Source organism: Miniopterus natalensis, chromosome 10 (assembly GCF_054644295.1).
Source record: "Miniopterus natalensis isolate mMinNat1 chromosome 10, mMinNat1.hap1, whole genome shotgun sequence".
Lineage (NCBI taxonomy): Eukaryota > Metazoa > Chordata > Mammalia > Chiroptera > Miniopteridae > Miniopterus > Miniopterus natalensis.
The window spans coordinates 59,681,276-59,695,490 of record NC_142090.1 but is presented as its reverse complement, the minus strand read 5'-3'; the positions used below and the strand labels follow the sequence as shown (position 1 = coordinate 59,695,490).

At 31.9% G+C, this 14,215-nt stretch overlaps 1 protein-coding gene across 2 annotated transcripts in view; it reads right to left on the bottom strand.

Moving 5' to 3' along the window:
• VPS50 (VPS50 subunit of EARP/GARPII complex) overlaps nucleotides 1–14,215 on the bottom strand; it is a 96,567-nt gene that overhangs the window by 42,540 nt on the left and 39,812 nt on the right. For both annotated transcript variants that reach the window (XM_016218838.2, XM_087821158.1), the window contains 5 exons: nucleotides 12,797–12,839; nucleotides 11,365–11,463; nucleotides 9,785–9,925; nucleotides 5,611–5,743; nucleotides 2,463–2,554 (listed from right to left, as the gene is read on the bottom strand). In XM_016218838.2, the coding sequence (XP_016074324.1) occupies nucleotides 2,463–2,554; nucleotides 5,611–5,743; nucleotides 9,785–9,925; nucleotides 11,365–11,463; nucleotides 12,797–12,839 (508 nt within the window). The remainder of the gene's footprint in view (nucleotides 1–2,462; nucleotides 2,555–5,610; nucleotides 5,744–9,784; nucleotides 9,926–11,364; nucleotides 11,464–12,796; nucleotides 12,840–14,215) is intronic.

Sequence of the window (14,215 nt, the reverse complement as noted above, 5' to 3'; positions counted from 1 at the left end):
CAAAACTACAGTCATTATGGAAGATTAAAGCTCCTCCCTCAGAATTGCACAGACCAACAAAACAACAATAAAAGGACATAGATTAAAATAATATAATTAATAATAAGTTTTCTTTAAATACATATAGAACCTAGTTACCAACAAAAAGAAGAAATACAGAGTTCTTTTTCAAATGCCCAAAGAATTTTAAAAGTGGGTGGTATACTAGGATGTAAATTAAATTTCAAATTCACAAAAAGTATAAATAATGTAATCCTATTTCTCTGGAGTAAAAAGACATTAATAATAAGCATTTTAAAAAATGTTATTTTTCACATATCAAATATTTAAGGATGAAAAAGAAAATCTTGGAAGACCAAAAGTTCCATATGGTTAGGTTTTATGCTCCATGAAGTCAAGGACCATGGGTTCACCACCATGTTCTCAAATCCACGAATAGTGTCTTCCGCATAGCATAATTTATATAGCCCCCCCCTTTGTTTTTGAGTCAAAATGCATGGGAAATCTGCCAAAAAATTCTAAAAACTTATATCAAAAATCAAAATGATTATGATTTTGAGTTTAGTTTTATGTCAGAAAGGTAAAATATCCCCTTATGCTTTCCAATCATTATCATTATCTCTAGAAGTTATATATTTATGATGTCTACAAATTGTCACAAGATCACTTGTGCTTTGCAACTTGGGATTTCAGATGTTAGAAATGTATTATGGTACATATAGCATATGTTATATAACACCCCCAGTGTGGTCTGGGGCAGTATCCCAAAATAAAACACATTAATATTGCTATAACATATGAATGTTTACTCTAATGGGATAAATAAATACTATAAAAAACCTAATGATAATACTGGTTAGGTTGTACCAAACAAATTCAATTCAGGTCAGGTTTTGCCTGCTAAATGTGTTATCAAAAAAAATTTGTTTTTCAGAGCTTTTGCTTTTTTCAATTGCATTGAGCCTTGTGATTTCAATTTAAAAATATTCAATGAGTTCCTAAAGTATGCAAAGTCCTGTTCTAGAACTAGTTAAGGATCTGGGCTAGGGATGCAAAAAGGACTTCAGAGTGGTGGAGATGAAGATAGTCTAAAGCTTGAAACCTATAACACAATAATCTCTATTCAAAAGCATGACAACTTTTATTAAGCTAGCCAAATGTTTAAATAACAATAGCTGTATCAAACTGTATATTAATAGATTTTCCTACATCAGGAATGACATCAGGTTGCCTGACTGAATGGAAACTAACTATGTTAAATGCCAGGTCAATATTTCAAAATGCAATGAATTACCAGAAAACCTACAAATTCTACAATTTCAACTAAGCACAATTAGAGTCCATTAAACTGAATCAGAAACAACTCATATTTGATCCTGAGAAAATACAGAAGTTGAAGCTCTTACAACTAACACATGAATATACTTTATATATTAAATTAAAAATTCAAATAGCATATTCAATGTAAAGTTATCAAAAGCTGGAAGAGCACTAAATTATAGTTGCTATGTGATTCTTGAGAAAATTTATGTTTCAGTATATACAGGATGGGGCAAAAGTAGGACTACAGTTGTTTGTATGGAAAATAATACAATAATAAATAATAATACAAGAATAAATTCTGTGTTTCATGCACTCACAACTGTAAACCTACTTTTGTCCCACCCTGTATTTACCTAAATAACTTTTTCAAAAGAAATCCTATAAAAGATTGTCAAACTAAAAATCAGCCTCATTAGAAAAATAAAAAATAGATTTTAAAAGACCATACATGGTCAAAGGATCTATAGTCTTCTAACCTTCAAAGAAGTCCAAAAACAAAACAAAAAAGAAACCTCAGCTATTTCCAAAGAAACTACACTTTTATCTAGAAAGTAACAAATTTTAACAAATTAACAAATTTAATATCAAATAACAAAAATTGAGCTACTAAACTGCAAGAGAAAAAGTGAAGAAGATATACATTTAGCCAATGAACATGTAAGATTCCCTCAAGGCATAAAAATCATTGACTTAGAAAAAAATTCTTCATTCTATATCAGATTCCAGCCCAGTAGTTGGCCTTTTAATTTAGTTTAAAATTAATAGAAAAGGAAAGAAAACACAAATAAATAAAATAAAAATAAACAGAGTATCTCAATAAGGAAGCAATTTCTTTTGGAAAGCATACATTTGCTAGGACACTAAAATAAAAAGTGTAATTAAGGAAAACAGAAATATTTCCAATGGAGATTTTCCAATTAAAAAACTTTTTCTGCTGCCATGTGTAATCAACTAAATTGAACTGTCAACTAAATTATAGAAATTAAATTAAATGACAGACTTATTCCAAAGAAAAACTAAAGGTGATTAAAATGCAAGAAATACAAATAAATACAGAAAATTTAAACACTGAATTTCTAAAACAACTTTGACATGAAGGTTTCTATTGCTTTTGTAAAAAAAAAATTTTTTAACCAAACCTGCCATATTCGTGTAAGTCCATGTTCTAATTTCTTTTTAATGTAGCCAATATCAAAATTAGCTTCTTCAGTACTCATCATATTACTCCCTTCTGAAAATAAAAAATCATATATTTTTTTTATTTGCTTCATAACATTTTTGTTTTCAAAAGAAATCTCATTTGGACTCATTATTGTTATAAGTCTATGTATATATAGAAAATATGTTTAATATTAATACAACCAAAACAATGTCAAAAAATAGGTATTAGTATTGAATCCATTTATTAAGACAGATAAACTTAGAACCTGAAATGTTAAGTATGTTACACATAAGATCAGACAAATAATCTAACAATGTCCAGTTCAACAGGTTAAAGCAATGACCTGCTTCAAAACAAATTTTCCCCTAAAATTAGCAACTGTAAGTATACACACATTTATAGGAAATACACACATTTATATATTTATATTATACATTTATATTAAATGTATACATTTCTATTTAAAAGATTGTGCTTTTGTGAGAATGAACTGGGGAACAGCGAAGCTGTGCGGATATTATCTCATCTTAGGCTAGCACAAACCACGCCCCCGACGCATGCCTAATATCCTCTGACCACTCCCACAGCTGGGGCCTTACTGTCAGCTTTATGAAGTTCTGTGAAGAATAATTTTTAAATTACTGACTCCCACATTTTTATTCCTTAGTGTGAATATGAAAGGAATGCTTTCAGGTGAACAAGTGATTTGTTAGGGTCATAGATATTTTCAGCTGACTGCCAGATTTAATCAGAGTCCTAAATAGTCTTAAAATACACAGATTAGGTTCAAGTCATTTTAGCAAAAAGGAATAAGTATGTAAGATTCAAATGGAGTTTAAGTTTGGACTCTACACCCCAATGAAAATACATATGTAGACATATATACATACATAATATAGTTCACACTTGAACAGGGTTGAAAATCCATATGTAATATTTGACCCCCCAAGTTTTAACTAATAGCCTAATGTTGACCAGAAGCCAGCCGTAGCGATACCATAAAAGTCTATTAACACATAGTTTGTATGTTATATGTATTATACACTGGATTCTTACAACAAAAAGAAAATCATAAGAGAAAATACATTTACAGCACTATATGTATTTACTGAAAAAAATCTGTGGAGTGGACTCAAGCAACTCAAACCCGTGTTGTTCAAGGGTCAACTGTACATGTAAGCTATAAGCCTGAAGCAAAACACAGGCTTCACCGTTATGAGGAATATATTGTCCCCTAAACTCTTATCTTACATCTAAGTATGTGTTAATTTTGTTCCAAACCTTTCCTTTTCCTTTGGTCTCTCCTTAAATAATGTACTAGTAAAGGAAAAAGAGGTGCTGAAATGTCTTAATAATTTCCACATCTAGAAGAAAAAAAAAAGGTTGCCAAAACATATATATTTTGTGGAAAACTGGAATCCCAGTAAGCCCAGGAATTCCCCAAGTAAAGTGATAGTTTTTTTTAAGGCCTATGTACATTTTATTATTATGATTACTTCTTGATCCATTTCCTTTGATGATATTAACAACAAACAGTATAAGCACTTTACATTTTCTCTAAATTTTACAGGAAGCCCTGGCCGGGTAGCTCAGTTGTTTAAAGCATCGTCCTGATATGCCAAAGTTGAGGGTTCACTCCCCAGTCAGGGCACATACAAGAATCACCCAATGAATGAATAAATAAGTGGAACAACAAATCAATGCTTCTCTCTCTCAAATCAATCAATAAATAAATTTTACAGTAACTCTAAGGGATGTTTTCTTTTGTGTGCTTTTTAACCTATCATTTTAAGGAGCAAACTGAGACCTGGAGAAGATAAAGTAATTTCTTCACGCTCTCACTTTTAGTGAATAGTAGTAAAAATTTGAAGCCAAGTATCTGATTACAAAGTTCACTGCTCCAAGACAGCACAGGGATGAGAGTATAGGAATTAGTTTAAAATAGACTGATCTAGAACTCTGGTTCAGCACCCACTCCTTTTCTCCATTTTCCCTCTCTTTCCCTTCCTTCACCCCTCATCTCTGACAGTATTTCTAAAAGGATGAAAATCCCTCCATAGAATTTTCCTCTTATTTTTTGCTCTCTATATTTGTGAACTTCTTGTGAGTCAACACAAATATTAAACTTACATTTTCTATACTACCAAAATCATATGTTTAATCAAGCAGTAAGATTTAGTGTTACTCTACCCACCCAACCACAGAAATCAAGCACCTCAGAAGTAGAAATTCCTAAAATAACTTGATTGACGACCTACAATAAATTGTACGTAATATAAAAAAGTAGTGCACTAATAATTTATTTTGCCCATATTTAAAAAAATGCTAATAAAGTCATTTATTAATTTTTAAAGTTTTCTGAATATTTAATCTTAGTTACTGTTCAAGGATAATCATTTTAGATATATTATACAAATAAAGTAATTAAATATAATACTTAATATAATTTCTCAAAGATTTGTTCTTTATTTAGCTGACTACAGCACAGTCATTTAAAGTTGTATTTTCCATTTAAAGACAAACATTTTAAACATCATTTTTTTATGAAAATTTTAAGTCCTGCTATACTTTCAGGAAGAAAAGTACCAGTATAGTTAATTCTTAGAATCTAGCTTTATTAGTACAACTTGAAAATTAGCAAAATAGATTTAATTTTTTTAAAATTTATCTTTATTGTTGAAAGTATTACAGATGTCCCCTTTTTTACTCCATTGACCCCTTCCACCCCGCACCTGCCCCACCCCCAGGTCTTCATCACACTATTGAACAATTAGCATTAATTTTACAGTAAATTTGGACAGATCAATGTCTTATCTAGTTTACAACTAATATATGAAAATATAAATAAAAGCCCTTTCTTAATAATTCAGTCTTACAGCTATTGACACATGTTCCTGTAAACTGGTACTTTCTGTCACTTAAGAAGTCCGTTGGCCCAGTTAATCTCCAAAGGTAATGGAGCTTTTATAGAAGCTGAATCACTTTCTTTGGTAACACATTTAACTTATGGTCACTATAGTCCCTGAAATTCTAAAAGAATGGCTCTTCCTTTTCTTTCACCTTACTCCAGAAATATGGCATATTTACAACACAATTAAAAACAAAAAATCAAAGTAATTTCCTACCAGAAGTAGAAGTGGTATCCTCATTGTCATGTTTTTCATGCCATTCCATAGTCCTATAATAGCTCAGCATAACTTCCCACAGTGCTTTGCACAAGTCGGCAAGGCATGGAATATAGCTGTCTGCTGTAATGTGCTGCAGAAAATGAGAAGAGCCAACTTTCAAATTATAACATTTACTTTAACATAAAGTTAATCAAAATAAAATGTTATGTCATTAATCTTTCAAGAATTAGAGATAATTAAGAAAAATTCTTCCATTGACATATCTAAAGAAAAAGTTCAATGGCGAGAACATTTTGTTCAAGTAATTCTCATTTCAACATGGCTGTTAGTATTCATTAGGATATAAGTTCATATACTATTTATCAAATTATAGTCAGAGAATCAAAGAGTCTACAAAAATTACTGAATTGACAAGTGTTCTCAAAAGTGGCAGTGTAAATTTCCCAAATGCATTTTTTCAAGACATGCTTCTGAGAATGCAAACACAGCTTTATATCCTTGTTCCTGGTTGCGATGTCTCAGCATCATCAAGATGTCAGTTCTGCCTAAGGTAATTTATTAATTTACTGAGATACCAATAAAAAAGATCCAGCTTCATATAAAAATATAGTATATAATAAAGATAGCACCTCACTTCACTTAGGTGAAGGCAGTCTTTTCATAAATAGTGTTGGAACAACTGGACAGTCAGTTAGACAAAAACAAAATTAGACCCCCTCATCACATCATACACAAAAATAAACTCCAAATACATAAGAGGTCTAAGTGTAAAAAATAAAACTATACTAGTCCAAGAAGAAAACATAGAGGGAAAGGCTTTCTAATTATGACTCAAAATATCTTCAACAGCAATCTCACTAAAGATATTTATTGACCTTCAAAAATTGACATTGAATTAAAATTTGGTATTAAAAGGTATTATTTATAAAAACGAAAATTTAAAAGCCTAGAAGAATGGAACACTAGGCCAGTCTCTAGTTTCTCTTTCTATGATGATTGCATATAAAGCAGCTATGAAAGTTCATGACACACAGGTGCTCCACGTTTCTTTCCCTCCCACTTAATCAAATTTGAAATGTTTCAACACCATACCAGTTAGAAACAAAGAGGACAATCCAATTTACTCAAGAAACATATACTAAACACCTCAGATGTGCCAGACTCTGAGAAAACAAATATTGAAATGATTTCAGAGAGTTTTTTCAAAAGAAGCAGTACATTTCCCCCCAAAGTATTATAATATTATTAAGTTTATTTCAAAAACAGTACTCAAGATTCATTAAGATCATTTGTATATGAACAACTGAAAAATGGCTGGAAAAACTTCAGCCAGCTTACCCAGCTTTGTTATCATAAAATTAATCAATAACAGCCTAATCAACATTTTGAAATAAGCTCCCCAGGGACATCCATCAGGCTGCCAAAAAACTTTGGTAAAAAAAATATTTTTAACTGATGCACACTTCATAAACTTTTGAATAACCTACAAAGGGTTCCTCTACAAGATCACTACTTGGTGTCTTTAAGTCTCTCCACAAACTGGGGTAAACATGCAAGGTACATGGAAATGGAAATGCAATCACAAACAAGACTAAATTTTTAAAGTACACAAAACGACCACTATGCCTCTTTTCATTGGCTCTTTCCAGAAATGAATGGGGCTTAATTCTGATTTGAAAATGTTGTGCTAAGTATTAGTAGTTTATTTGTGCTTCAAAATAATGTGCTCATTTTTTAAAAGAACCTAAATTACTAATCTAAAAACTGTAAGTCAATACATTCAAGAAAAAACAGGGAAACCAGACTAAAAGATAAACTATAAGAAGAAAAACTGTGCTTCCAATTAAATCATTTCAAAAACATGGTTTAGTAAAGAAAGGAAAATAAGGACATTCATTTGCAAAATGGCTTCAAAAAGCTCAAAGCCAACTAAATGTTTAAACTCAGAGCAACAGTGACAGGACACAAATGGCAGAAATTTCATAACGGGACAGAATGCTGCCGGCTTTAAGATCTTTGAAGTGCTCTGCTTACCAGAGTAAATAAAAACAACACAAATCTTGCCCCCGACTTCTTTATAAAAGGATATAAAAATCAGTTCAATTTCATACTAGTCCATATAGTAATAGGCTGGTATTGGCAATGGTTTAAATGAATACCATGAATAAGAGCACGAAGATGACTCTCTCCACTTGAAGGAAAGTCAGTTGTTTCATTTACAGGAACTCCATCCTTTTGTCAACTCCAATCAGTGTATCATCTCAATTATTTCATTTTTAATGTTATATTTAAACTATCTACAATCAAGGACTTCCTTCAAAATATCGCCATGGTACAGAGAAGACCTACTAAATGCCTTGGCTGTTTCTTCTCACTTCTAAAATCTCCCAGTCAGCACCCTATAGCAGTGATTTTCAACCGGTGTGCTGCAAGAATTTTTGAAACATGCAATACTTGACTGTTCATTCAGGGGCACAGACCTCTTTAGACTATCCAATAAAAAAATGACAACAGTCAACATAACAATAGCTGTCCAGTGTGAATGAATCAAAATTATACCTATTTTTTCTTTGTCAGATTGGCAAAAAGGTATTTTTTGGTGTGCCGCAGAACTGTAGTAATGAGTTTGTATGTACCATGAGATGACAAAGCTTCAAAATCGTTGCCCTATCCATATTTCCTGAGGGCTCTGCTGCTTCTTTCTTACCTGACACTCCATAGCCACATACACTCTCACCCTAGTACGACCACAATAATTATTATCAGTTACTGCTAATCAGAACGAAAATGACTCCCATTGCCACATGCTGAAAAATTAAGAACCTTACATTCTAATACAAGGTTCCTTCCTGAATTATCTCCCTGGCATGAGTTGTGCCATTCTAGATCCTGGATATGTGTTCTCATCAGGAAAACATGTTTAAATTTCCTTTTGTCAACTTATTTATTAAACTTCTCAGGGTTCCCTCCACTTTTCCCCTCCTAAGCTAACTAGTTGGAGAATAAAGATAAGCTTAATTTCACATGAATTCCTGAACATAATTACAGTAGAGAATTGATACCTACTTCCCAGAACTGTTATTTCCTGAGGTGATATTAGAGAAAACTTATGAAAGTTTCCAGTGAGAAACCTTAGGCTAGAATTAGAGACCAACATGAACAATGACCACCCCCAGTGTCAAATCAAGTGGTCAGTTCTGTGGTACCACCTTATTCAGACTCTCAGAAGCATCTGAGAGAGATTTACAGTCCATTCTTCTTGAATCACTTCCTTCTGTGGGCTACTGTGACACCACCACCTCTTGCTTTTTTCCTACTCAGCAAGCTGCTTTTTCTCAGCCTCTTATTGGTCTCTTCTGCCCTGAATGTCACAAGGCCCAGGGGATCTCATGTCTTCTATATCTATATCCACTCCCCCAATCTTCTTATCTAGCATCATGGCTTTAAATTCAATTCGATGCTAATGACTCCCAAATCTAGAATGTCAACTCTGACCTCCTTAGATTCTTTTATCCAAGTGTCTCTGCAACAAGTCCACTTGAATATTAGTAGATATCAAACAGAATTCGTGAATTTCCACTACAGACCAGTCTTCCTTGTAAAAGCAAATGACACCACCATTCTCGAGAGTTCATCATTCTCTTTTCCTCACACCACATCGATCCACAGTAGAACCAATTCTAAAACAAAGCCCAGTTCAGTTCACTTCTCACCTATAGATCTGTTTCTTTAAAAATAAAAAGATTTAAAAAACCCCAAAACTGGTAACAGATGCTGACAGAAACAGCATTTATTTACTCGAAAAGACTGAATTGAAATGTGTATGAAAAAAACAGCAAAGATGATTGCTTAGAAGCACCTCAGACACAATCAGAGAATAGAATTAGGAGCCTGAGAAAGACAGTAAAGAAGCTATGAGAGGGTGGAAAGTCCATTTAGAAGCTACTGCACTCCGCAAATCTGTACTGTCTCATCAACTTTCACCCTCTGTGTGACTGTGACTGAATCTTCCAGTTGCTCTATAAGGAAAAGAATATAGGAGAAAAAATCTTTTGGCAATCATATTTGTTTCTATTTTAGTAGCATCTTCAAATAAAAGGTGCTAAGAAAAGTGGGATGTGAATTTAAAAACTAAGAGAGACATATGAAAAGCAATTAAGTTGCTACATACTGTACAGAGATCCTTATATTGCAGCTTTTGGAATTTTGTATCTGTGTTTCCTGCACATAGTTCCACATAACCAAGAACAACTTGGAACACAGTATTATGAATGGCTTGAGTGAAGTGCATATGAAGTTGATCCATTGCTGTCTATGGAAAAGAAAATATATAACATAATTTTTTTGTTATTAAAATGAATAAATTTCAACAGATTTGAAAATCTTTACCGATTATAGCTATAGCACAAAGATAACTGTTATATACAGAATTATAATTGTAATGTTGATTATCTGCAAATAACCACAACATCATACAACTTAAGATAAATCTGAATCATGAAACTGCTCTGTTGGTCTGTATTTATGACTGTAGCCATTCTGTTCACTTGAATATGTCTGGCATAATCATGCTTTTGGATCCCCTCTGCTCTCATTCCCTTACAGAGTTCAGGATGCTTCTCAATGGTCACCTTCTCAGAGAAGCCTTTCCTGGCCATCTTATATATATCAGTACTTTACATCACCCTATCCACTTACCCTGATAGATATTCTTTATAGAAATTGCTATCACCTGACATTATATTCTTTTATTTCTTTAATGTCTGTCTCCTTAACTAGAAGGTAAGATACATGAAGGTCTATATTCAGGTGCCTGAAGCAATGCACAAAGTAGGTACCAATATATATTTAACCAATGAAGAATTTCTTTAATGGAGAAAATTAGAAGTTATAATCATATTTTCAAAAGTCTTTCAACATGTCCCTTAAAGTTACCAAGTGTCTTCTTTCTTATATTTTTTTGTAGATATAGCTTAAGATATGAAATTAATAAAGTAAATTAAAAAATACAAATTTCTTTACTCAGATTTTAAAATGTAAACAGTTTAAATGATTTGGTAAAGTCTTAATTTTCTTTCTAAGGCAAAAGACCATTTAATGGAAGAAAACACAACTATTGTGTTTAGATGTTCTGTAGATACTGTATAATACTATACACACAGAAGGTAAAATTAACTTTCCAACCACGGCCCCTTTTTCAAGTTTTTCAAGGACACCACTGAGTAGTAAATATAAAGCCAAGCATCTAGGGAGTACTAAGGACATTGTGGGGATAAGGGAATCCTTTGAAAAAAATCTAATAAATGTAGCTTACCTGTTTTACCAACAAATGTGCACAGTGCATGAAAGTCAACACACCACTCTGAGGGAGCCATGCAGGCCTATCTAGGAATCATGAAGCTCCAAATTAAGAAGTTCTCCTTCAGGGCCAAAAGGTGAAGTAAAAAAGACTACAAACCCTCTCCCATTGAATCACCTTATAATATACTTGTTTTAAAACCTACATAAAATTGTGAAAATATTAAACCTGACAACCAGTTCAAAGGTCAAAACATTTCTGTAATGTTTTAATCACACTATATATACTCTGAGCCTATGTGAACAACATGATACTACTGTGAATACAGCTAAAAAATTTACTTTGTTAAAGAAACTTTAAGGACATTATACTAATAATATTCAGACTTAAGAAATCATGAATATTAACAGATTTCTGATTTTTAAGAAAGCAAACAACCTTTCAAAACTAACCTGTGTTTTTCCAAGAAGTCGATAGGCTTGTTGAACTTTGGTATAATGATTAATGTCAAAATTCTTGCAGATTTTAGAAAGAGCCACATCCAACTGTTCCTATGTAATTAAAAGAGGAGGCAAGAGGTGGTTAAAGAATTATGTTTTCAAGGCAATGAAAAAATATTGAGACTAATTTCTCACTTTTAATTACTATCTAAACCAATTTACTATAACACTTAACAATCAAAAACAAATTTAAATAAAAATATAAATAAATTTTAATTCTCATTTGTTACCAACTATAATCACGTTTTACTGAGATGTTATTAAGATGTTTCTAAAAAAGCATGTCTAGTGTTTCAAGAGACACAAAATCAGTATAATAGCTACAAAAGAAATTTTAGGTTTTTATTTTTACTTATCTCGGTTTCCTCAAACACCTACTAAAATCCTACAATTATATGAATTGAATTTGTAGGACTATTAAAAAATAATAAAACAATCCTATTGTAATCACTGAAAAGTAATTCTCAACAAAACTACATTGACCTTAAAATACATACCTTACTTTTATATCTAAATACAACTTTATTTATGGATTTCTATTTCATTTTAAAATGACTTTTCTACATACATACAGAAACTATTGCATATTAAGAGTGAATAAATACAGAGCTTTCATAAGAAGATCCTCATTAAAATATTGAGGTGATTATTTACTTAAAGGATTTTCAAAGTAGTTATCTTTATGTTTATCAAACAGTCATTCTTACAATTAGTAAATAATTGCATTTATGATAAAAAAGCTACTTTCAGAAAAGGTCATTTGAAAGTCCAGCCTCAATTTTATCAGAACAACAATAAAATACAAGAAAACCAAATAATTCTTATTAAATTTATAAAAATGAATATCCTGCTTTATAAAGATTGCCAACGAAAGAAAGAAACTCTGAATAAATGTAGGAGGGAAAGCAAGACTCCATACTAACAATGACATATCTTTTCCTTTCTGATGAATTGTATAAAATATTATTATGAGGTTAGGAATTTAGAAGTGTTTTCATCAGCCAATAATTATTCTTAAATAAATTTACTCACTAAACTAAAAAGTAATAGTTGATAATCAAAAAATAATTCACATGGTAAGCACTTTGGTTATAATTTACATGATAACATACCTATGACTAAAAGTTTGGGGATCTTTCTGGATATGGTGATATTTTCAAATACTGTTTTCAGATACCGTAATTCCAAAAGCATTACTGCATTTACAAGTAGATTAACATTAACTTGACCATGCACAGATTTTCCAAATGAAAAACAACAAATACAGCATAGTGATCTAGAAGCACTGGTAATAACATAAAAGTCAAAACATAAGATGTATCTATGCTATTTAAAAACCTCTAAAAAGAAAAAGCCAATTAACTTCTGATACAATCCTTCTTACCTCAATTTGTTCTAAAGTATCTTGCAGCTTTGAATTCAGTTCACTATTAAATAAAATAGAAAGTTAGATATGGGTGTCTTTAAAGGAGACAAACTAAGTGCTAAATAAATTCATGCTAGCTGAAAAAATAATCAATAAATTCACAGATCAATAGTATGAGCAGTAAGTTGCCCTACTGATTCTACAATAAGGCAAGAAAAAAAATAAAAGAAAAAGAATTAGGAAGAAATGAGAGTCATTAATAACAGCAACAGGATTGTGTAGGTAGAAAATACTAAAGAATCTATAGATAAAACTAAGAATTTAAGAATTAAAAGTTGATACCAATTTTAAAGATAAAAAGGTTATTGACCGGGGAACTTATGTGCATATATGCGTATCTCATGGACATGGTCACAGAAGACAGTGTAGTGAGGGTCTGGGTGGGGGTGGGGGGGGTGTAGAGGGTCAATGGGGAAAAAAAGCGGGGGTACTTCTGTAATACTTTCAACAATAAAGATAAATTTTAAAAAGATAAAAGGTATAATATAGATAAAAAGTAGAATTTCAAAAAATAAAATTAATTTCTATATATTAAGGACAAAAAGTTAGACAATGAATTTTTTAAAATCCCATTTCAATAAAACAAATACCTGGGAACAAATCTAATAAAAATATATAATACAAAACTGAGCAAAAATAAAGAAGACTTAAATACAAGAAGGTATATACCATGAAAAAGACTAAAATCTTCAATATAGTTATGATACCAGTTCTCACAAAATAATTTCCTAGAATAAGTGAAATTCTAATTGAAATCTCAGCAGCATTTTTTAAATTGATTGTATCTGACAAAATCACTAAAGCTTCTAAAATTTATGCGGAGCCCGGCTGGGTGTGGCTCAGTGGGTTGAGCGTCGACCTAGGATCCAGACGATCGGGGTTCGATTCCTGGTCAGGGCACATGCCCGGGTTGCAGGCTCAATCCCCAGTCAGGGACATGCAGGAGGCAGCTGATCAATGACTCTCATCATTGATGTTTCTAGCTCTCCCTCTCCCTCTCCTTTCCGCTCTCTGAAATCAATAAAGATATATTTAAAATTTATGTGGAAACCCAAAGGGCTACGAACAGTCAAGAATATCTTGAAGAGCGATGCTGGGGGACGTATACTAAAACAGGTAAAAGTTTACAAAGTTAGAGCAATAAGACAGTGTCAGCATAAGGATACATAAACAGGTCAACAGAACAGAATAAAAATAAGGGCAAAATGCTTGAGCAGATGCTTGACAAAGAAGATATCCAACTGGCCAATAAATAGTAATAAGCACTCCAATTAGGCATTCAAGAAAGGAAATTAAAACTATGATATGGCACCAAAACAAACATTCAGAAAAGCTAAAAATATTTTTTAAAAATTACATCAACAAATGTTAGCAAAA